The 24,779-nt window shown below is 41.2% G+C and overlaps 1 protein-coding gene across 1 annotated transcript in view; it reads left to right on the top strand.

Annotated features, from left to right (window-relative positions):
* RAB2A (RAB2A, member RAS oncogene family) overlaps positions 1-6,458 on the top strand; it is a 40,802-nt gene extending 34,344 nt beyond the window's left edge. Inside the window, exons 7-8 of the mRNA XM_062570339.1 lie at positions 2,502-2,570; positions 4,858-6,458. Coding sequence (XP_062426323.1) covers positions 2,502-2,570; positions 4,858-4,953 — 165 coding nt within the window. The 3' untranslated portion in view covers positions 4,954-6,458. The remainder of the gene's footprint in view (positions 1-2,501; positions 2,571-4,857) is intronic.
* Positions 6,459-24,779: the final 18,321 nt, after the last annotated feature.

Here is a 24,779-nt window from a genome sequence, read left to right as displayed (position 1 = left end):
CAACCATGGCTCAGTTATTCTGCAAACAGGATAAACTGCCCATAGATTGAGAGTTTATAGTATACTGCATGTTCCAGATAAGAGATAGAACATGCAATATATAGTGATTTTTAGAATAAGCCAGTTAGTGAGTTCACCTTCTCGTCCTTGCTAATTGGGGCACTAGTGTACGATGCCAAAATCTGATATGTATAATGTTCTTAAAGTGACTAGATTGGTGTTTTAGTAAGGTTCCTAGGCATTTATTTTAAGTCCACTTACACTTTGAAACATAAGCTAACTTAAAATAAATGGATGCAAGAAACAAATGGACATCTCAAGGATTACAGTCTCTTTTCATAGCTGATTAGTATTAATTTTTCAGAATCCATACCAACAAATAAGTCTTCAAGGTTTTTTTGTATGCTAGCTCGTTATGAAACCGTGTTTTAAAATAGGAATTATTTATGTGTGACCTACCGCAGCTGGGCATTTTGCCATGCAGAGTACCAGTACAAAGTGTTTTAATACTAGTATTTGCACCACAATCACTGATGGCAATTTGGTAATCAGATTTTGTCTTCTGGATAACAGAAATGATAGAAATGAGTGAAGTAGACTATTTAGATTTCTCACATCCACAATTTCTTAAGCAATATGCTTAATATTAAAGCAGACTAATATTTGTACTGTACCTGGGTAATAACTATGTTGAAAAGGGATGTTTTGAGTGTCACTAATTACACTGTGTTTTCCAGTGCATATTATTTCTGGGGAATAGATACATTCTTGCAGTGATCTGTTCTTGAGTGTAGCATCCAGAAGATAACTTCCCACTTGGTTGTTAGTTTGGAATTTGTATTCTGGTAAAACTCTGATTTTTGTTTGTCTAAAGTAACTCTAATACATCTCATTTAATTTCTATGAAATTAATTCTCAGAGCTAAGGCATACTTAGCCAACATATCCTAGAATTGTTAAAGTGCCAATTGTTAAGTGCTTGTTTACATGAAGTTATCATAACACATTTTTAAGACTTCAAGTTCTGTTTAATGTCCTACTCAAATGGGAGCAAGCAAGTATCTTCACAGATTCCAGCTGTATGAATTTCCAAAGTTTTTGACCTATACCTTTCATTAGTCCCATGTATGAGGCTGCTACAATAATTAGTGCATAATCAGAAACCAAGATAAGTTTGCATTTTCTTCTTATATTGAAAACTTCAATTTCTGAGGAATGTGAATCAATTCATAATTGGCTGAAAGCCAATTTCTTCTCCTCAACTCTAACACATGTTTGAAAAACGAACTCACTTCCTAAGTGCCTTGTGAATCTGCAATGATTAATTCTTCTCATTATTTTGCTGCAAATTCTCATGACCCTCTGTGATGATTCGATCACCCACTTAGAGTTTATGCATATTCATATCTTTCCGCTCCTGCCGCAGTCGTTCAAGTCTCCTTCACTGACTGTGGTGTGTGCTTGGTGCAGTAATTGAGCTGCAGTAGATTGATTACTCTGGGGAGCTGTAAGGCCTTTAAAGGTGAAAACATATCAGTCCTGTTAATTAGGAAACAAAGCTCTGGTGGCAAGTTCAGCAGTCAAATGCTTCCAGTGTAGAAATGAGGAAAGGTATGATTTGTTCCTCTCCATGAACCCTGTTTACTTTTTTTATATTTGAATTAGATCTATGTTTGCTGTAATACGCTTGTGCAGAAGATAGCATATCTTGTATGATTGTACGGTGATGGTATTTTAAAACACAAAGAACTATGTATTTGATAATGACTGTAATTATTACCAGGTGTGAATCACCTCTTAAATTTTACATTATCTTACACATTATGTGGCCTATAAAGTTTAATGCTAGCTGAAAAATGGAATCATTGACTGTAAACTTTAACCAAAAACATTTATATTGTTCATTCTTTCAGACCTGAATGTTAATCTTTTCAGAAAATCTATCATTTTATTTCAGAGAAGTCATAATAAAACCTGGAATCTCATTCTTCCCATATTAAGATGTCTATTTCCTATCATACACAAGATTAATCAAAGAGAATACGTTCTTAAAATTAGGTGAACATTACATGATAGCATAAGGTTTCATCCAGTAGACAGCATCCTTACATCATGATTGTAAGTACCCTGTGGTTTTATGTTGCTAAGCACTCTAATCTAGAGTGGCCTATTACAAAGATATTAAGGGTAGGGGAAACCATCTGCCACACAATCTATCCATACGGGTCAGAAATAAATAATTTAAAAGTAATTTATATATCTTGAAACCCATTTTTATCTCTCAGTAATTACTGGACAACAGATCGTAGAATACATTGTTACGAAAATGCCACTGTTCTTGTAAACAGCAAGTGGTCTGTTGCTACTTCAGGGTAGATTATAGGATGCTGATGTCATACCTGTTCCTACTGAGGTCAGGAAGAAAAGTCTTATTGAAAGATATCGTATCCACTGGTTGATTTTTTTTTCTTTTTATCTGTTTTTTTTCCCCCTCTGCTTTAGGCGTTTATTAACACCGCAAAGGAGATCTATGAGAAAATCCAGGAAGGAGTTTTTGACATTAATAATGAGGTAACTTTCTGTACTTCCAGTACTCTGAACACCTTTTTTATGTACAAAATTCATTTTCCCTAAAAAATTGGAGAGTAAAATACTTGTCCATTCCGCTTTTATGTGGAATTGTCTGCCATTGTGATTAAAAAATGGATTAAAATAAGTGACCCTATCCATCCATGAAGCATCACAAAAATAATATAAATCCCCAAAAGAGAAGAAAATCCACTTTCATCCACTCCTCCATATGGTGTCATCTGTTTTCAAAGATAATTTTCCACTATGTAAATGGGGGACCATGTTGATATGCCAGATGCACTCCATGAGCTGTCCAGTACAGGGGAAGGATTGCTTTGAGAGTTACATAAAAGACTTTTGAAATGTTTCTGGTTTAGGTGGCTGGATTCTGTAGGGAAGAAAAGATTAGCCATTTTGCCTGTGCACATTACTGAAATTACAGATTACAATGCCCTGTCTCTTTGGGTTATTTGAAGAGGGGAGAGGTGAAATGGGTAGAAGCAAGGCCTACTTCTGTAATGAAAGAGTCTAAACAAAGACCAATAATTTCTCTCTTGAATTTTAAAATAATTGTCCTGTTGAAAGTCTTGAGTAGTTAGGAGGTGCATGAATCTACCAAATATTTCCATCTGCCACCACCGAATTTGAACTTGCTTTTTCTATGGCTAGGAATGTAAGTTCTCAATTTGCTAATACTAATATCAAAAAGTAATGCCACATAAATAGGTTTAAATTTTAGTGTGAAGTGGCCAGTTACTTCTGGTGTGCAATTTTTACCCCCGTGTGTGTCTAAATATCACTGCTGAGGTGCTTAGTAAAACCACACGTGGAGTCTGCACTGCCACACTCTGTTCTGTATCTGTTCTGTGAATAGGTGTATCCTCTGTCTACAACTGTCAGTCTGGTGCTTCTCTGAAGTGTGGTAGACCTTACAGTTGTTCAGAGAGGGAGCAGTAGTAAGGAAATTTGCAAGGACTATATTAAATAACGTCACCTTTCTAACTATATCTCGACATAAAAAATGTAAGCTAGTAAAAATATTGCTGTTAATGGTAGAAGACTTTAGAGAGGAAGTAACGAGAAATTTCAGTAGTTTGAGAAGTATTTGCAGTAGGAAATGTGTAGCTAAATATGGCTTCATTAGTAATCATGCAAAGACACTAATCCTGACTAAAAAACTTGGTATGCATATAGCACTTTGGTGAAACACTATTTTAATCCAGTTTAGTGATGAAAAACTTAAAATTGTCTCTAAGGATTTTTCTGAAGTTAAAGAAAATGCACTCAGTAATGTAATACAAATTAGACAGTAATCAGTGTCTGAAAAGGCATGCTCATTGTATCTGTCGAGTTTCATATAGTAGCTGACTGCTTTACTGTGCCTTATGGAGCTTTGATTGCAATATGCTGTCAAGAGCCAACAGTCCATGCTAGTTATTTGGCTTTATGCCAAGTCTGGCTCCTTGATTCTTCAAGAAGTTGCTACCAGCCCAGAGGGGGCAAAACCAATGAGCCATAGGGCATGCTTTTTATTAAAGAGGAGTCAAAGAGCGAAAAGAAACCACATCAGCTGCTGTCAATACTGAGCTAGTGCCAGAAACCCCAAGGCTACTACTGTTGCAGAACAACTGCCAAGCACTATAAATCTGAGATTTACTGTGACGCGAAGTTTCCTTAAGAGCTTAATTTTTGAAGCTACTGTATTACTTTTCTCAAAGTGCTGTATTTTTAGGTAAAATCCACTTGAGGGAGTGAGGGTTAAGATATAAGTGTGATTTTGATGAATGAAAGAGCTACGCTGTGTGTGGGTTCTTGGCAAGTAGCCATGTCTTTCGGGATCATAGAAATTATTGATGACACAGAGCACTTGTATGCCCTTAGCCTGTACAGCTGATTCAACACAGAAAGAAATGCTGTCTAGAGAGGAAAAGTTTTATACTAAACTAATGGAGTTTTGGTAAGAGGGGAGTTTTATATGTTCCTAGTAAATGTAATGTATTTTTAAAGCCTAATCTAAAGTAGTATTCAAATACTGTTCTTGCTCTGTGTTTTCATGCTAGAAGTTAAGGGTGCAGAGTTTAACGTGGAGAGAAATTTAAATGAGAAGGAAAGCATCTTTCTTTTAAATCATGTTTCATTGCCAAGAAAGCATTGCTTTAAAAGAAAGAGAAGTTTTGCTACATTTATTGCATATGAAAGGATAACTCGGTATATGACCTTCTAGAAAAAAAAATCAAGTGTATTAGTGTTCTAAAATAATTATACCATGTCTTAAACTTTGTTCTAGGCAAATGGCATAAAAATTGGCCCTCAACACGCTGCAACTAATGCAACACTTGCAGGCAATCAGGGAGGACAACAAGCTGGTGGAGGCTGCTGTTGAGCCTATTTTTACTTTCTAGCTGCCTGGATGGGGCGTACTAACTTGTTCGTTCACCCTCCCCCCCAGCCCCCACCTGCCCCACTCGCCTCCACTTCAATTCAGCTGAGACATGAAACTTGTAAGTTGGTTTCCTGTTGCAGAAGAAGACTTTATCCTTCAAATTCTTGTATAACTTTGAATAAATGGTTAATGTTCACTTAAAGACAGATTTTGAAGATTGTATTCATATCTATTTACATTTGATTTCTAGGTCAATTGATGTGATTATTTTTGTTAAATGTTGTCTTGTGCCCTTGACTACGAACTGAATTGTATTAAACACTACAAAGTCATCTGAGTATTTTAATCAATTTGTGTAGTTAGGTTTCCCAGCTCCTGTGGTTACCTAATGTTTAATATTGTAGAGCTGTCCTGAAGTTTTTTGTCAATTTTCAAGGCTATGAAGAGAAGCAGAAGGACTCTTTTAATTCTATATTTATCACTTTCTGTATATATAGTTTAATAACCTGCTTGGGTGTACTTGCCAAGCTAGAATTCTTTAATGCATTTGCATAAATTCTATCCTACATAGAGCTTGAAAACTACAGAAGCATTATTAGAAATTGCTTGGACGTTAAATTTTAAACCTTTTTGACATTATAAGCATGTTCATCCTCCCCTGTCATTATCCTGAAGTCCAAGAAAATGCTTAATGTATATTACTAGAGGCTACATACATGCTATTTTAATGCCAAATGTTTGCTGTTTGTCCACAATTTCCACAGCACCTCTTCAGAAATGGATTAGCTGTTTGCCTTAATGAATACTAGCAGTAAAAACAGAGTATGAATGAAAAACACAGGAGGAGTTGATAAATTTAAAATGGCACATTATTAAAACTTTAATGTTCTTTTCTTGTTTACCACTTCATTTCTAGGTATGTTTTTCATGCAAGGGCAGTTTTTCAACCTAATTGTACAGTGTTTGTGTAAAGTTTTCTTTTAGTGGCAACTTGTAATCCTAAATATATGGTAAGCATCTTGTCTGTTGTGAAGAGGGTGTGAAAATAAAACCTGCCAGTTTGAAAATCTTGATGAAAATCAAAACTAGAAATGCTTTGGTACTTATTATGGGAGAGCGGAGGGGTTGTTCTGCTTCAAATGAAATGGTTGCAACTGTATAGAACAAAATCCTGTGTTCAAGTGTTTATTTGTTGAAGTACAGAATACTCATGCCACTTTTCCTACAAAGGGGGAAACAAATGAGTTTCCACCTCTTCATTTTTATATGAATCACAGATAAAAGGGTAACACTAAACCAAGGCCATGCTTCATGTATCTCTAAAGAGGAAAAAAAATGACTGCAAAACTTATGTCTTATTGGACCAATACCGACTGCAACGCAATGTTGGGGGACATGGATTATCCATTCCTATTGTCAAAACTTTAACATTGAAAGTGAATAAACCTCAGTCTCATGAGTGTAAAATAGCAACGGTTCTGAGATTAAATAAAAGTTAAAAAATGTGTGGCACCTTCTGTTTGTGTATGGGGGAAGATATTTATGCCCTTGCTTACTGTAAATCTTTCTTACCCACGCAGGAGCATTAGAAGCAATGCAGTGTAATTGTTTTCAACTATTTAAGTTTTTTGAGAGGGCACTCTTTCAATCACTACTCTTTCATATATAATGTTTGCATTTATGAAACAAACACTTACTGCTTCAGCTGAAATTCAAAGACTGTGTTGCATGACGGTAAAACCCTGGGAATAAATTGTGGTGATGCTGAGGCGAAACTGCTTCATAGTAACGAGGTGCTCACGTGAAAGAAAGAATGAACAGACGAGTACTTGCTTCCCTGCTTGAATTACTGCTTGAAGATTTTTGGAATGGGCAGTGTAGCAGAGCTCAATCACTTGAGACAAGATGGGAGAAAGCATGCTTTTCTGTAGCAGCCTCAGCAACATCAGAAATGTGAGTAAATTTCTCTTGGCCATAAAAATTGCCACTGTTAGGTGAGCAAAGATGGTGAGTTTATACCCTAATTCTGAGGGGAAAAAAATGCATGCTGTTTTAAGTAATGATGATTTACCAAGCTGGGATACTAGACTAAAGCTTCTGACAGCCACTGATTTTCTGAAAGTGTGGGACACCATGGGAGGTGCAGAATTGACCATAAATCCAGTACCGTTAGAGCAAGGAGAGGCATCTGTTTGCTTTTTTTTTTTTTTTTTGGGGGGGGGGGGGGGGAGGGCGGGGGCAGGAAGGAGACACTTAGTGGTGTGCATTTTGGTTTTGCTCCTGCTAGTAGGTTCTGGATTACCTGCCAGTCTTATGCTGTACATTATATGAATAACTGGTACTTTCAAAGAGGAACAAGAACAAAATTGAAGTTTCCTCGCATTCTGACTAGCTTTTGTCACAAGTTTTGTGCAAACCTAGTCTTTTTGATGCCTGATAGAAATATATGTATCTTTGTGGGTTTTGAGAAGCCATTGATCCTATCTTGTGCTATTAGAATTTAAATATTACAATGGATGAAACCCAGCAACACAGTTTAATTTGACAGTATGTGCTTTACAAGGCTTTTCTACAGATTTCAGTTTGGCTTGTATATGAGTGACAACTTGCATAGTTTTCATACTGCATTCCAATTGCTTTTGATTTTTGTAACCAAAGAATTAAAATATGTCATTGTTCTACAGCAACTTTTACTGCTGTTAATGTAATGCAAAAGCTGAAAAATCATACCAAGGTGCAGTTTCCCAGTACTCCCAACTTACTGTATGGTATAAAATACAGTTAACTTGTGAAAGAATAAATTTGGAGTGACAGATCCTCCAAGCATGACTTTAAGACTTGTCTCTCTTATTTCTACTTAAAATTAGAAGCTCCAGGAATTTCAGCAGTCACTTAGAAAAGATTAAAGTTCCATAGGTCTTATACATGTATGTTTTTGTTGGCTTCAGTCATTCTGATTTATTCTTGTGGAAGATCAAACTCGGAACTGACTTAAGGTAAATGACTGCCAAAACATGTACGGATAAGTTAAAATAATGAGAGACTTTCTCAGTTCCCTAGTAGGCAGTGCTCCATTCCTTGCTCCAGAGATTTTTCCTATTACCTTATACCCGATACTTTGTTTTGTTGACAAGTTGAAGAGCCTTGAACCACGTATTTATATATTTGAGGGTTTCCAGAAGGTCACAGGTTGGTTTTAGGCTAAATGGCATATCTTTAAGTTGGGAAATTTATTTCTGCCCTAAGAGTTTAACTCTTGAGTGTTACAGCACCAAGTCCAGTCTTGGGAAGAAATAAAAACCTCTTAACAGACTCTTAAGTAATAGTGAAACTGAATTTGAGTGAGAATATTATAAAAAGACTTTTTTTGCATTAGAGCATCTCTGCTTTTCACAAAGTTTTTATCAATAGAATATTGCTTTTGCAAATGCTGAAGCCTGAGATGATGATTTTGTCACTACTGGTTGTCTTACAGCTTTTGTTTATATTTTTTTCTCCTAAATCAAGTCTTATATTTTCTGTCTTTTCTTTTTCTGATCTGTTCTGGTATTCTCTCACTCTGACTGGAATCCAATCAGCAAAGTGCTATTCTCCATCTTTACTGCTCCACATCAATTGCACCTACACTTCAGGGAATTTGCCCAATACGGAGAGTATGATGTGGCAGAAGGAGGAATGGACTATGTTGGTTTATAATTAAAATCATGGGGAAAGTATTGCATAGGCTCTGTTTGCATATTATATGTGTGCTATTTTGCTTGTGTATGTAGATAAAATCTTTCTAATCCTCTTCCACTACTGAATGGGAAGAGATGAGGGAGAAAAGACAACCCACAAGTCTCATATCTTGATTTGTGTGTGTGTGTGTGTGTGTGTGTGTGACATCATGGTGAAGATTTGTATATTCTTAAAGTTCCTCTCCTAGTGTCTTCTGTTTTTCCTGCTGTGTTACTACAATGTAACTTTAACAGTGTATAGCGGTGATTTATTTTACTATGGTACTGAAATTTCCATTTGTAAATAATCCAGGCTGCTGCTGTATAAGTAGCTGATGAAATGTCTTTACTGGGTCTGCTGCGTATGAAAGAAACCACAACATTAGGCAATAAAAACTACTAACAGAATGTTACAAAACCAAGACCACGACAAAAAAGCAGCATGTTGTGGATCTGTCATTTTTATTCTTGGGGCAGATTTTATTATTTTTGGAACTATTACAAGACCCATGTTAAATATTGTGGATGATAAGAGGAAACAGACCCTTGGCAAACATGGAAAACCAATTACAGCATATTACCCTATTCCCCTTCCAATAAAGGAGGGGCTAAGCTAAGAATTTTTTCTTTGCTTAGCAGCTGGGGGTGGAGCACCCTGCATTAGGATTGCCTTGAGGAAAGTGACTGTTACTGTAGCAGTCTTACTGCAGGCAGTCCAAGCTGGAAAAGGCAAAACCAGCACACTCAGCGATTGCTTTTATCTCAGTCTAAAGAGGTATACTATTGTTCAGGGAGCTCTTGATGAAAAGAAATCACTATTCTATGTTATCAGGTGTAGCGCTCACTTTAAAGAATAACGCATTTAATTGCAACCTGCAATACTGTATGTTGCCCTATAACAGTGCTGAGTATTCCTGAAAATTTGTTTTGACAAATAAAATGGAACATACATCTGATATTCAGGGATATAATCTGACAGCTACATCAGATGGTTCTAAATAACCTAGAGGTGAAATAAGGTGTAGTGAAAAACTAGTTTAAAGTTTTAGAGGTTCGTCTACTACAACATATGTACATCCATTTGAGCTCCTGTCCCAAATTACAGTTCTTGTAAAATTGCCCATGACTGTGCGAATGTAGATGAACCAATGCATCAACATATATTGTGTTGTTTTCCCCCAGAAAAAATATGATTTTTTTTCAGATACCTTTTTTAGAGTCACAGATTTAAATATGTATATTGCACAGAATCTTCTTGATGAGTGGGACTGCAGTAAATTTGATGCAAAATAGCAGGATCTCATTGGCCTTCCTCACTTAAGAGAAATCTAGAACAACTTATTAAGTAAAAATTACTTACTTTTGCTAGATTTGGATATATAATATTGGAAGGCAAGAAAAGCTCCTGAGTATAGCTCAAAAGAGATTGAGGTATTTGTAATAATTGTTAATTTGGGGCTAACATAGTCCAAATCAAATAGTTGAGGAAACAGTAGGTTTTTTGATCGTGACCAGTGCAGAGAAAATGTTTTCTGGTGCAGGAAGTCTGTTTGAAGTTGTATATACGACTTACTAGACAGTTAAATACTAAGCGTATTCAAGGAAGACAAAAACTTGTAGAGTTGTTTGCCTTTTCCCATTAGAAGATGCAGGGAAAGAGGCTTTTAGTTTAAAAAACATTACCCAGGTGGCTGAACACTGCCACCTATGTTTTAGAAAGTGTTGCTGCCAGATCACGTTAGTGGCTTTTTTTGATAATGGTACTTTAATTTTTAAATTAAATATTGTGAAATGTATGTTGATAATACTGAGCAGAGTTGAGGCAGCTTCCAGATTTTGAAGACATGGAAGTATGGTTTAAGGAGAAAAGATGCAAACAGAAACAGGGGGAGAGGACGCAAGGCAAATTAACTTGTTGAGTGCTTGCTCTAAAAAAAAAAAAATATGAATTTGCACAGTTATATACAGATACACCGAAGTCTTGCATGTATTTGGCAGCAAAACCATTTTTGCATGTCTCTTCTATCTTGTTTTAGTTTGTGAGGATGAATGAAGCTTACTCATGGATTGTTGGCTAGGTTCATGTCAAAAGTACTTAAAGCCAACAGATTATCAAAACCAAAAATGATTTTGTGTTTCTGACGTGAGCAGGTCCTTGACAGACAACTTCTAAACAATACCTGGTCATGTGGTCAATTGTTCTTTCACATAAAATAAATAAATAATAGTGGTCACTAAGGTCTCTGAGCCATCCACGGCATACAAAAACCCAATTGATGGGTTGTGCCAACTTGCTTTGTCTCGTGTTCAACTCCAATACCACAAGTCAAACACTACTGCACAAGGAGTAAAACATGGTATTGCCTATAGCATTGCTGTGGAGGAGAATGAAGGAAGCTTGTGAGGTAAAATATATTCCATATATAGTCCTGTCTTTCTGTTAAGCCATGCAATTTTAGAAAGATTGATATCTTTAACACGGGTAATGTTATACAATTATGTCACTCTATTGGCCTGCAGAATTAACCACCATGCATCATAAAATAATACTTTGACATTTTCCCTGTATTCTTATCCAGGCCTGAACCTATTTTTTTTTCCTAGATTTCAAAACTTCATGTATTCTTTCTTGTGTTTCTTCATACCTTCTGTGCTTTTCTTCCTTGTTACTTCCTCCCCACCACCCTTTCCTTTTCTTTCGCAGTCTGTTTAGGAGGAATGATTCAAGAAAAGTAGTAGTATGTTTACACCTCTCTGGTCTTGTGAAGAGCTTTATTCATGACCAATAGAAAGTGAGGTTTTTTGGTTAACTTTGTGGACAGGATCCCATTTTTCTCCCTGTGATGAAGAGAAATAATGCTGGGAGGAGAAAGGAGCAGAGACAACTCAAAGCCAAAGTAGTAGCAGTATTTTTTTACAGGTTAGAGAAAGTTCTCCAAAAGGGTATAAGTGGGATCTACCTGTCCTAACTAGCTGACCTTACTCAGAAGCTGTATTTACTGCACTAGTTAATTCACACTGAAAATACCTAAAGTAGCTGAACTATGGAGTTAAGTGATGTTTGCTTAGGACAATGTTGCTATATAAGTGGGTGTATATATATATATAGATGGTCGTAAATCCACCTATAGGACGTGCGAAGAAATTCACTGAGCTGCGCCTGAGGTAGATAGGCTGCGAAGGGCTGAATAAACATCGCTGGTGGTGCGAACCCTGGGCACGGAGCATGGGGCGGTTTGCAAGGCTGAAGGTTTGCCTTGTTTATAGGCCTTCACGAAGGCCACCGAACGCGCTCTCCCCAGAGCAAGACGTCAATGCTTCGATTATTCTAGCTCAGCCAGGGCTCCAGCTGGCAGCACAAGGCTTCTGTACAAACACATAACAGAAATGCACTTCCTTGTTAGCAAATTTTTGGCCAAGCACCGTGCTAGGGGTGGGGTTTTGCGCTCCCTCTTTTCCTTTGGGTTTTGTTGGTGAGCGCAGGGTGAGTGTAACTTCGCTCTGTCCTGCTGGCTTCCCAGACGGGTATGCAAGAGGACGAGCAGCTTTCCTTCCGCGCTGCCTCAAGGCTGCAGCCGTTCTCGGTTACTGCTGCTCACAGAAGCGCGAAGAGGATCGTTTCCGCGCTGCAGCAGAGGAAAAGCCGGTACTGACACCGCTTCCCGAGCCGGGGAACGAACTGGCAGCGCAGCGGGACGGCGGCACCGCTCCCGAGCGCGGCGTCAAGCCCCGCCCCCCGCCGCGAGGCCCCGCCCCCCGCCGCGAGGCCCCGCCCCTCCCCGCTCGGGGGGGCGGGGCGGGGGGGAGGGACCCGCCGCTGTGACTCATTGTCCGCCTGCCCTCGCTCCCCTCCCGCTGCCCGCAGCCAATCCTGCTGGGCCGCTCTTCGCGCACTTACGGGACGCGCCCGCCGCCGCCGCCGCCGCTGCGCTCCCCCACCGGCCCCCCACGCGGGACCCGCCCGCGCCGCGCCAGCCCCGGCGGCCGAGGGAGGGCGGGAGGGAAGGAAGGAGGGGGCGGCCCTTCCCATTGGCCGGCGGCCGTGCCCAATCAGCGCGACCGGGAAATCGCCGTCAGGGAAAGGAAAGCCCGGTCACGGTGACGTCGCGGCGGAGTGGGACGCGGGGCGGGATCCCGGGGAGAGGGGCGGGCGCGCCCGTCGCCGCGGGGAGCGCGGGGAGGGGGTTCCCCGGGCGGGCCTCGCCGGGGGTGGGGGGGGCCAGCGGGGAGGCGGTGTCGCGGGCAGGGGTACGTGGGGAGCCGCCGCGGGGGGCCGGGCCGGGCGCTCCCGGCGGCCGCCGGCGGCTCGGCGGGTGGGGGCGGCCCGGGGTCCGGCCGCCGCCGCGCCTCGGCGCTGCCGTCGCCACGGCAACGGCCGCCCCGCGGGGGAGGGGCGCAGGTAGCAGGTCGGGCCGGCGGCGCGGGGGAGGCGGGAGCCGCCCGCCGGGACCGCCGCGGCGCTGGCGGGGTCCGTGAGGCGAGGCGAGGCGACGCTCATGGCGGCGGAGCCGTTTTCAGTGTCCAGCAGCCTGGTGGCACGAAGACAGCCGATACCCTGCTTCCCCGGCTGCGAAAACAAACAAAACAAAACAAAACAAAGCGACCCCCCGCCGCGACCTCTCGAATAATCTCGCTCAGGAGCGCAGCCGGCGCCCAGCGCTCGCTCCGGTCCTGCGCCGAGGCGCCCCAGCCGTCCGTCTCCTGCCCCCCCCCCGCCGCGGCGACCGTTACGGGGGCTTCCCGGGAGCCGCGCCGCGGCGGGCGAGCCGGCGGGCGAGCCGCGCGCCGTGTTTCGCCCTGACGGCGTGCTGCGGGCGAGCGCTCCGCGCCAGCGCCGCGCGGCAGGCTGTTCCGTTCGTGCGCGGCTCCCTCTCCAGGAGTCGGCGTCTTTACAGGGGTGAATGTCTCCTCTGAACGAGAGAATTAATGCACTCGAGGCATTCTCCCCAGACTGAAGGGGGAAAGGGCACGAAGCCAGGTCGAAGCGCAAGTGCCCGCCACCCCTTGCCGCGCTCTGGGTGGGGGATCTGCTTCCCGTGCGTTGGAATAGCCGTGGTTCCCCTTGGCATGACGAAGCCTGGCCGCTTTTTGGCTTGCTCCGAGGAAGCGTTTTATGTAGCGCCTTCCTTAACGTGGTCTTTACCCCGCTGGTCGACAGATGCTTTCCGTACCCAGCGCAGTTAGCGGTGCAAGCGCTCCCGTTGCTGTGCGGACACGAAGCTGTGCTGTTGTGCGAGGCCGAGGAGCCGCGCGGGGAGAGGAGGTGTCAGCGGCGAAGTGATTCCCCGCGGCGTGAGGCCGGGCTGCTTGTGCTGGCGGCAGGGCAGCCCGGCCTGCCCCTCGCCCGCGCCCCCCCGGCCCGGCCTGCGCCGTGTGGCACCTGGCTCCCGCCACGGCTCCTGCCCTCAGTGTGGCTAACCTGCTTGGAACCAAAATCCGGATGTGCAGGGGTTCTGAAACCTCATTCCGTGCTTTTTTGTTTGTTTGCTTATAATGATATCCTCAAAATAATTTCAGCTTCTCACATTAGTTACTGCAGGGGGAGAATGCTTTCTTTCACTTTACTTTTGTATTTGGCAAAATGAGGGGAAGAGAAGAAGCAGCAAAGTTAAATATTTTGTTCCTTACACGGTTACAGAAGCTTCTTGTGTATAAATACAAAATTTTTAATAAGAAGAACATGTGAATGCACAAAAATTCTTCCTGGATTGTATATCCCCTCCCATGGCTTCTGTATCGACATTGACTTTAACTTTAGTATAAACCAGACTGGTCTCATCTAGCGAAAAACAGTGTGGAGAAAATGGAAATTCCCCTTAAAGTCATCTTTTCATTAGTCTTTTGTAGTGGATTCTGTACTAAATATGACACTTAGAAGTTTAAGTTTCATCTTACAAAAATGAAATAATGTTTTCTGTTTTCTCTAAATCTTAAAACTGAAAGAGATGCTGAAAACTTGAAAGCAGGCATAGCGTGTGTTTGCCTGGATATCTCCTTTAGTTTTAATTTTCTTCTTGGACAGGTAGAGTACACCACAGGCATGCCTAGACATTTGACCATTCTAAGCACTTCATCGTTTAGGGGGCAGATAACTAAACTGAAAACTCAAATTGAAACCATAAAAACTCTTACAGATGAACTCCCTTATCCTTTTTTTAGCCCCCCTGTACTCCTGTTTGGGGTGGTAGTTTAAATATAAGGAAAAAAATATTGTGTGTAATGCATACTTTTAGGTGGACACTAATAGTCTGTATACATTGAAATAGTGTTTAACAGAAAGAGAAGCAGCATCTGAAAAGCACATAAGCTTAATTGATTCCAGATGCAACTGGCCTGGATTTTGTTTCCTCTTATTCCAATTTTCTGACCTTGTAAAAATTTTCTTGATTGTGTTATACTAAAACAAGGCCATGATCCTGCAAAAACTACCATGTGTGTTACTGCTGAGCAGTATTGAGTAAAGGGCTGTGTATGGGACAAATGTTGACAACATTAGGCCCCAGGTTCATTTATTTGTTTTCCTTATATCTGATCATGGTGAAGCAATAGTCTCACTTCTGCTAAAAACTGAATCTACATTTTCATTTTAAAAGAGATAAAAAATAGTAGAATAAAGAAGATGTAGTAAAACTTCTGATTTGGGGTGAAGGATAGGGTTTTAATTCTTCTAGTAGTTTGAATTACTGGACTTCTGTGGCTTTTGAACTTGAGGAGGGAACAATGAGGATTTTAAAAATATGTATTACATGTAATTTTTTCAGTCCTTTTATTTTTCTCATGTAGTGGAGATCAGTGCTTTTCAAAAGATTGTTTCTAGTTCTTACTGACTTTAATGCTAACTCCTGTGATGCTCTTATGCCTGGGTATAAATATGAAAAAGGACTGAGAACAGTATAAAGTGTTAGACACACTGCCATCTCTGGTACTAGAGAACTTACGATGTATAATTGTATTTTCTGCCTGACAAAAATCCAAAGCCTAGATACACTGATCTTTTTATTGCGGTAACTGCTACTGCTTCATGTATTTGGAAATCTTCAGCTTGCTAGCCTTAAATCTCTGTGAAGGGTTGTGACAGAAAAACGTCATTCCAGCTTGTTGAACTGAACACAGGATGCCTCTCTCTACTTCTCTGAAGGCTCCCCCCGCCCCGAGTCGAGACTAAACTATGTATTCGTGTCTTTGTCCGAAAGGCTCCCATGGGGCAATGCTTGTAAGCACTGGGATTGCCTGTTGGGTAGCAAGGAGGCTTATAGAGAGCAACTCCAACTGGAAGTAGGCCTTTTCCTGCTCCTCCCTCTATACTATTGCAATTCCTTTTCATCAAGGCCCTGAGAACTGCTTTCCTTTAGGACTAAGCTACAAATGTAACAAAGTTGTAGTCAGCTACACCAAGTAATACCTTCCTTTTTTTATGTTGATTCATTAACATATAAATATTTGTGGGAGTATATAGTGCAGCATGTCAAGTTACTCTACCCATATAAGACCAAACGTAAGTAAACTTAAAGAGTACCTTTAAAGAAAACCAGCAACTCTTATGCAAAATTAAATTTGTTTTCTAGGAAGTTGGCATGAATGAGGATGCCATCTTCTATAAGTTTTTTTAAGCTCCATTGTAAAGTTTTCTTATTCTCCTGTAGAATGCAAGGCAGAGATAATGTGTGATAGATTATTTATTAAATAAAAAAACTGACTGCATGTGCCATGTTTGAACCCAAAAGTCACGTTGTTAACTTACCACACCAAAGATGAAACAATGAATATTAGTGCTAACACTGTATCTTTGGTCTTTACTTTCCAACCACTGTTTTACATCTTATTTTCTGCTAAGTTGTTACAGAAGAGCTTAAAGTGAAAGCCTGCCTTCTTAGAAGCAATGTTGTAGTCTGTGCTCTCAGTGCTAAAATATGACGTGTTCTAGCTTGCATTTATTAAGAGAGAAAACAATTGGTCCATTGCTTAAAAGTTGTGCCATTCAGTGCAGGGATACTTGGTGCGCAGCCTTCTAAGTGTGACCTGTGGCGTTACAAATGCAATGCACATCCCCTCCCTTCTCTGCAACCACAGGATGAAGACCTGAGGTTTTATTGCCTTAACCGAAATAAGCAATTTCTGTTCACCTGCTGAGAATGTACAAGTAAATATGATTGTGCAAGTTGCTTGTATTATACAAAATATAAACAAACTTCTGCATGTGAAAGGTGAATTTTTGGCAGGTTTCCAGGGGAGTCCCTTCATACTGCAGAGCTGAGGCTCTTTAAGGATAAAACAAAGTCTAGACATTTGTGCAAGACACAAACAGAAAAGATGCAGAATGGAGAGATACAAAATGAGATGTTTAGTGGCAGTGTTTTTAACACTGATCTGTGAATCCAGATTTATTTATTCATAATTGGCACTTGCTAGCATTGACCACTTCTGCTTCCAAATAACGGCAACCTGAATGACAAATGCTCTCATCTCATCTCTTTTGTAAAAATGGGTTTTGGGGCGGGGTGTCTTTATCTGTGATTTGGTATTTTCAGAGTGAATTTTTTCTTAAATTTAATTTTTAATTCAGTATTTGTAAAATGCAGTGAATTGTATGTTGTTTTAAATAGTTTGACAGTGAGACTCTACCCCGTCAGTGTCACCTTGCCGTGAAGTGCTGTGCAAAGAATATGCATTTGACTGGACTGTGAAAAACAATGAAGATCATACAAGTAAGTTTAAATCCTTACATGCTTACTTAATGTATCTCAGACTTTTGGAATATCCCAGTATTCACAGTAATTAATGCAGGCTAATGTGTCTTATCTTTTCTTCCATAATGTGCTGTTTCCATGGGTATTGATATATATAATCAGAGTTTTGGCCCTTCTCTGTAAGTGCTGTGTGCCAATGAAATGAAGACCCCAGCTGACAACTTTGCTACTCTGTCACAGTAGGACTCTACAATAAACTTTAAATGTAACTATCTCTGAAACAATTTTCTCAGGGATGGGTCTGAACTGGTGGAATAATTTCCTGTGTCTGCATCGATGTGAAATGGTTGTATATATGTCCCTAAATGCTTCTGAAACAAAACTTTCCTTGCAGACCCTTCTTGAGAGGGAAGGGACAAGAGAATGAGTGAAAGATACAGAAGAGGCATCACCAATTATTCTGCTGTAAGGCGTTGAGATACTACCGTGATAAATGCAGTGTAAGAAAACACAAATGATAGTATAGATTGGTGCAATGCCCAGCATGTTTATGAAATGTCTCAATTACACCAAGCTGGGAGGATGGTGACCACCGTGGATGATCAGTTCAGAAATCAACATGAACTTAATAAATGGAAAAGTGAAATTCAATTAAAACAGTCACCAATTTCTTTGCATAGGAAGGAGAAATCAAATACAGAGAATAACAAGCTAGATGGTTATGTAGGGTGTGTAGAGAATCACTAACAAAATGGCAATGGACAATGCAGTACTCCTGTAAAATGCAATGCTCTCTTAGGATTTATCAATAGGTGGCATGTGTAAGTCATAGAGTAAGGTATAAAGATGACTGCTAAGTGCTGGTAAGGCCTCAGCTGTAGCATTGTGTTTGGTTTTGTGTTCTGAGCTGAAAAAAAAAAGCGCAAAGCAACAAAGATAAAAGATGTAGAATATGAAAGGAAATGGTGAGCAGAATAATTATGGTGAGCCTGGAAAAGAAGTTTTGGAGGGGATTTGATAAATTTTCCCATGTGCAAAAGGTTAAAATAATTTGATCAACTGTTCTTGAACACTAGGGGAAGACGAGAAAAATCAGCTGTGTACAGAGGGAGGATGTTTTAGATTGGCTATTAGGAGGGTGGCGGGGGAGAAATTTAAATGATTTAAGTTGGATATTGGAGAGGGAGGGCGAAGATATAACAGCAACTTTCTAGTCATTGTTATGGTGAAATAGAAGAACAAGCTACTCGGGAAGTTAGGGTATCTGCTTCATTGAAGATTTCTAAGAACAGGTTACAAACATCTGTTGGGGATTGTCTGGGACTACTTTATCCTATCTTTGTGCAGCCGGCTGGGACCAGATGGTCTCTTCAGATCCCTCCCAGCCCTGTGTCTCTAGAAGTTTACCAAGGAGGGAGGGGAGAGGACCTGAGTTTAATGAGAAAACTACCATCTCATTAGTTGATTCTCTTTCAGAGTAGAAAAAGAATTGGAGAGAAATCACATCTAACTTAGATGTATGAGTGAATAGCCTTTTTTTGTTGTTGTTGTTGACCAGCAATTTTATGAAGTGTTTACAAAAATACTTGGAAGAATTATAAATCTTAACACATATGAGGGGTTCCTTACTGCCTTTTTACTTTAACAGGTTTAAGACACAGTTTTAAATGAATTGGGTTTTTTTTCAGTTAACATAGGTAACAAAAATAAAAATTTTATAATTGTTTTTTCAAAGATACTATTATTGTGCATTTGGCTGTATGTTTTAACCCCTCCTCCCCATTTTAAAATAATTATCGACTACATATTTAGGTATTTCTGAATGTATTCTGGGTACTTTTTGAGTATTTTAAAGCAGAAAGTAACAGTGACAAGTAACTCTTGCTCTCTCATCCATAGAAGGAACAAGTTCTTCAGGACCTTGTCTGAAAAATCTTTCTTGAAGGAAAGCTAAATGAAAATGTGCACGTCAAACTCTCACTTCCTCGGCAGGTGAACTCTGTGACTTAAGCGGTGTTTCCCACACTCATGAGCACCTTCCCCGTTGCTCCCTCCTCCCCCAGGCTGAGATAGGAAGTTCCAATGAAATATAGTTGCTGTGGAAAGTCCTACTCACAGAAAGGAGACGTGATCTCTCGGCTAGTCAGATCCAATTTTATAGGCGGCTCTGAGTCAGGGTGGAGCCCTTGAAGTGAACTTTGTATTTAAGAAGGAAGTGATGTCTGTGGCAGCTTGTGTTGCTAAGCAGATGAGTTGCTGTGTTTTTATGTCAGCTGATGCTTTTGTCGGGTGTGTGACTTCATTCGTAGATATGATGTGCTCCATTTATTAAGGACAAAGGTCAGAAATTGTCAGCATTGTGATAACTGTGCCTCTCCGTATAAGAAGAGGCATGTTCTACTGAGCAGAGATGGAAATGAGAGTCTTTAATTGCTGCTTCTCCAGGGTGAAAACAAAACTGTGAAGCAGTTGGTTCATGTGGATGTCCAAGAGCAGACATCCTCACAAGCAGGATTTGTTGTGGTGTAAGTCGGTTTCCTAGTATTGTTCCTTTTTTTACAAGAACTCACTGTCATTCTTGATTAAAGAGGTGGCCTGACTAACCTTGTGTCTTGTCTCCAACTGGAGAACTGAGGTGAGCAATCTAATTTGTTTAATATAGGAATTTAGAGTTAAAAAATAAATCTAAATGATCTCACTTCTTTTGGAAAATTTAGTGGTGAATCTGTTTGAGAGGAGAACAATTGTTTATCACCTCTATACTGCTGGCATTTCAGTTAGTGTTGCCTTCCAGCTGTCCAGATTATGATTAGTCTACTTTTGGATTACTTCTGAGAGACTCGATGGCGGGTGTAGACAGGTTGCCTGCGTATCAATGAGCCTTAACATGCCATGTCAGAGGGCACTTCTACGGATTTCTCCTTTAAAATCTTCAGTTGGATGCTCTAGTTAGCATTGAGAGAGAGGTATGTTTTGCTATCCTTCCTCTGAGAGCTAGCATTACGATATCAGAAAACAGAACAAATCTTTAGAATAATATTACTTTTTTGTGTTCTTGAATTCCCTGGTGTGAGTCAACTAGGAACGCTTACGTCCCTCAAAGAGTTTTGACCATATAAGGCCTGGCAGGTGAGTGGCATTTGGACATAGACTGCCAGAGCCTGCCGCCCCTCTGCTCTGCTCTTCTGGTTCAGTTCCTCAGTTAAGGAGTTCCCTGCCAGAGATGTGGCTGTTTGGGCCAGTTCCAGCTTCTATCACTCCTGCTGGCTTCAGTTTCAAAAAAAAAAAAAAAAAAAAAAAAAAAAAAAAAAAAAAACTACCCTGCACTCTGTTCCCTTAGCTTGCTGGTGCCACAGGGTGGCTCCTTGTAGCACATGTATTTCTAATGCTTTTAATTTTTCAGCTGAAGTTGTTAACATTGTTAACTCTAAGACAAATCCATTGCTTCCTGATACTAACCACTGTCCATGTGCTTTCAGTATTTCAACATGCTGTAAGTATGTTACAAGAAAGTAACACTTTCTTCCAGAAAAGGGAATATTGTTTTTCTTTAGCATGTGGCATATCATTATCATCATCTGTGTCTTTGGCCATATTACTTTCTCAGTCTTGTGTGTTTCCATTGCTGCCTTATTTTTGATAAACTTTGAGTAAAACTTTCAGTTGTGAAAGAAAAAGAAACCATTGTTCTTTAATTTTCTTCCCTTCTGCATTTGGCTGAAATAACATTCAGAGATGAAAAAACATGTGAGTGTGTTTTGGGGTCATGCAATTTAGGAACCACTTCCCACCAATCATGGGACAAAATATAATGCCTTGGATTATTTGAGGCTGTGGAATGACATCCTGAATATCAAGCACTGCAAAGCACTGCTGAATCAGGAGTCAAAGATTCAGCTTTGTATCTCTCCTTGCACACATAGAAAGAAAGGTGAAAGAGAGGCTGTGAGATGACTTGTTCCTGCAATTTGAGGTATATCTGTACAGAGTTTCTCTGGGAACTACCTGTTCCTTCACCAAAGCAAAGCAGCCATTTGGAAGAAGTTGCTGGGGGTTATGGAGCTGGCACAGGTACTTTCTGCTGGAATCGATGAGCCGTTTGGACCATCGCCGCGTTTAGGACGTGAGGAGGCAGAAGTATTTACAGAGCCTTTTTTAAGCAGCATTGCTCTGGGCTCGTCATGCACAGTCCTTAGCATTAGCAGCTCTCAAACAAGCAAAACGCCTGGGCCGTGTTGTCAAGAATGAGGTGTATGCTACTGGGGCCTTGTGGCCTTAAGGCCTAGCTCTGCCCAGCACCTTCCGGGGCTCTGTTCATCAATGGTGTAAGATGTCGTTCTGGCCTTTTCTGATGTGACAATGTCTAGACCTCAGTATCATATTTCACTATACCTGCCTTTTAAAGCAGATGCTGGTTCTTCAAAGTCTGCTGAATAACCTTCCTTTATATTTTAATGTGATAGTAAATCATTTGCATTTTGTAATACTGATGTTTTAAATGCTAGTCACTAATCTCTGTGCCGTATTTCTTATGAAGTACATTAACTTATCTCTGAGTAATTATGCCTGTCATACACAGTGACTTGCTCAGCTTTGTACAAACTATCCCCACCTTGAAAGTTTACCTAGTTACCTAAAGTGTAGCAATTCACTTGGGTTTTGTTGGTACACATACCCTTGCTTTGCAACTGCTGTTGAAATTCTCTGCCATTAATGCAAGTTCTTTCTAATGTGCTAGCCAAATGGCTCCCTGCATCAGGCGGATTATTTAGTTCTAACAGCATACAAAGGGTTAGGTGATTACAAGTGAATTTTCACCCCTGTCATCTCTTGGATATTTTAATAAGCTGTTGCCAATAAGGCTAATCATGACGACTTCCATGTTGCTGATTTGTTACTTTCCTATTGAGCTTCAAAGTGCTCGTTGATAACATGGGATGTTACAACTTTCTATTTACCACTTTAGCTCAAACACAAGTTAAAGTTTCAAACTTTTTGCTCTGTAGCAGCTATGCAATAATGTATTTCCTTCATCCTGGTTCTACTGCAGAGTATGCATTTGTGTTAACATGTGTCACATAAGGACTATGTTCTACCTTTGAGTGTTGAAACCTGTGCGATACTTTTCCTAACTCTCTATTTCCTACTGTGGATGAGAAGTTGGAGAGCTGCCATAATTCTGCTGGTTTTGTGAAAGTGCCATTTACAGATTCTGTTTCTACTAATGTTGGAAAATGTTTGGAGAATCCCTTCAAAATTTTATTACCTGAGTTGTAATTCAGCTGATTTGATAGGCCACAGCCTAAAGAGACATAATTTATGGGAGCTGAGGATCTGTGCCTTCAGAAAAGGGGTACGTACTAAAGACACTGAGTTTTTTTTCTCGAGATGTAACATTTGACTGACTCCTCTTGTTGGTGAGAGGGTAAAATACCCTAATTTAAAGAAATGCTGCATTTCTTAGATTGTCTTGTCCTATCACAGTGATATTCTTTAAACTTATTTACTTATTTATTTATTTTTATTTTTATGCTCAGAAGCTTTGCAATCTCTGATTTCTGCTAAACAGGAAACTGAAACAAGTTTCTAGGGGGAGCAGTGAGGCTGCTGACAGTTGGTCTCAGAATGAGTTTCTCTTGCCCCTAAATCTTGGAGAAGTTAAATCTTTGAAAGCAAGGGGAGTTCCCGATTGACTCATGCTTTGCTAAGGTGCTTGGCTGCCAGATTAGGAATGCAGTTAAATGGTATGTGCAGAAAAGCAGCATTTCAGGTAAGTAACTATTTCTTTTTAGGCTGTTTACTCTCTCTCTTTCTGACTTGTCAACACACTGCAAGAGAAAACTGAAACTGATTTGATTACATTTAGTAAGTTGAGAGGATGCATCTGTGCAGCTTTTTCATAAAGTAGACAAATATATTTTTAAAATAGAATGATTGTAAACCCAGCAAATTTGGTAGAAGCATACTCAGGGCATGTGCACTGAAAACTGCTTTGGAGTATTTTAAAAACTGTTTCCACTTGCTATTTTTAACTTTTGGTAGACCTCTGTGAAGAACAGGGAATGTATTATACAGCGCCATCATGTGCTATCAGGTTTTCAACACCTTTTACAGTTGAAAGCATGGGCCAGTGTCATCTCCTGTGATTGCTGGTCACGTCTCTGGGTGACTGTGTGGACCCTGCGGCATGAGAAGCAGTGATGTCTCTATGTCCACAAACTGCCCCCTCTCCCATAAAGGTGCTTTCCCCATAAATCCAAGAAGACAGAGATTGAATAGGTCTGAGGGGAACTACACGATATAGTAGTCTGACTTTCAGGCTTTCCCCAGAGAAGCCTAAAATACTTCTTGTGCCTGCAGGAGCCCTTAAGGCTGCAGCAGCAGCCTGGACACCTGGATCAGTGGAGCAAATAACCCAAGATGCGAGAGGAGCTGTTGACACTCGCACTGCGTGGGGCCAGCTCCTTGGCTTAGTAACGTACGTACAGGCGTGTGTGCGTTAAGGGGTATAGTGGAAAAACTGTGAGAGATCCTATGAAGTTCTCTGTTACTCCAACTCTTTCCCATAAAAGAACGTGTTTGTGGGTGTAGCGAACAGTCCCCTAAAAGGCGCTGCGGGAGCAGGGCGAGGGGGAGGTACACCCACTCAGCACATGACTCCTTTTTCCCCTCTGCGACCTGCCACAGGCAGCCACGGCAGAAAGTTATCTGGTCAGGCAAATTGCTTAAAATTCCTGTAACGCTGAGTATCTTTATCATAGAGTTACACTGCAATCTCTTCATACTTTTAAGATGCTTATTTAGTTTCCAGCGTAATTCAGGAAAGATTGTTAAGCAGGCTACTGGTAATCATATTTTTGGGGGGAGGGGGGTGTATAATTTACTTCTGGAATGAGTTTGTTTCAGTTTGTATCACGAATTTAAATTTATAACTTACAAATATGAAATTGGTCTCCACAGTCTTTTCAGTATCATCAAACTAATGCAAACATGTATTAAAAAACCAAAACAAATCAGAACCCCCCTCCCTTGGGAATAAAGGACACTTTGGAAGACAGACCGTTTAGCGGCTGTTTTATTTTGCAGACTCGATCGGCTCGGGATAAAGTTCACCCCAAATCGAGGACTCGCGTGACCCTGCCGCAGCCCTCGCGCCGGGCGGCGGCGGTTCCCCCCTCCCGCCCCGCCCCCCCCCGGGCGCCTCCGGCGGTTTCACCTCGCGGTTGGGAAGTTTGACGCGCGGGAGCGAGCGGCCGCCGCCGCCCCCCCGACCCGGCGCGGCCCGGCCGGCGCCTCCCCGCGTTTCCCGGGACGGGACGCGCCGCGCCCGCGGCACCGGCTCGCCCTGTGCGGCCGGTCCGGCGCTGACCCCGCGGGTTACGGGGCGGCCGTGCCCGCTGTAAGGGCGCTGCCCCCCGCCGGG

The sequence above is a fragment of the Rhea pennata genome, chromosome 2 (assembly GCF_028389875.1).
Source record: "Rhea pennata isolate bPtePen1 chromosome 2, bPtePen1.pri, whole genome shotgun sequence".
Lineage (NCBI taxonomy): Eukaryota > Metazoa > Chordata > Aves > Rheiformes > Rheidae > Rhea > Rhea pennata.
This window is presented reverse-complemented; position numbering and strand designations above follow the sequence as displayed.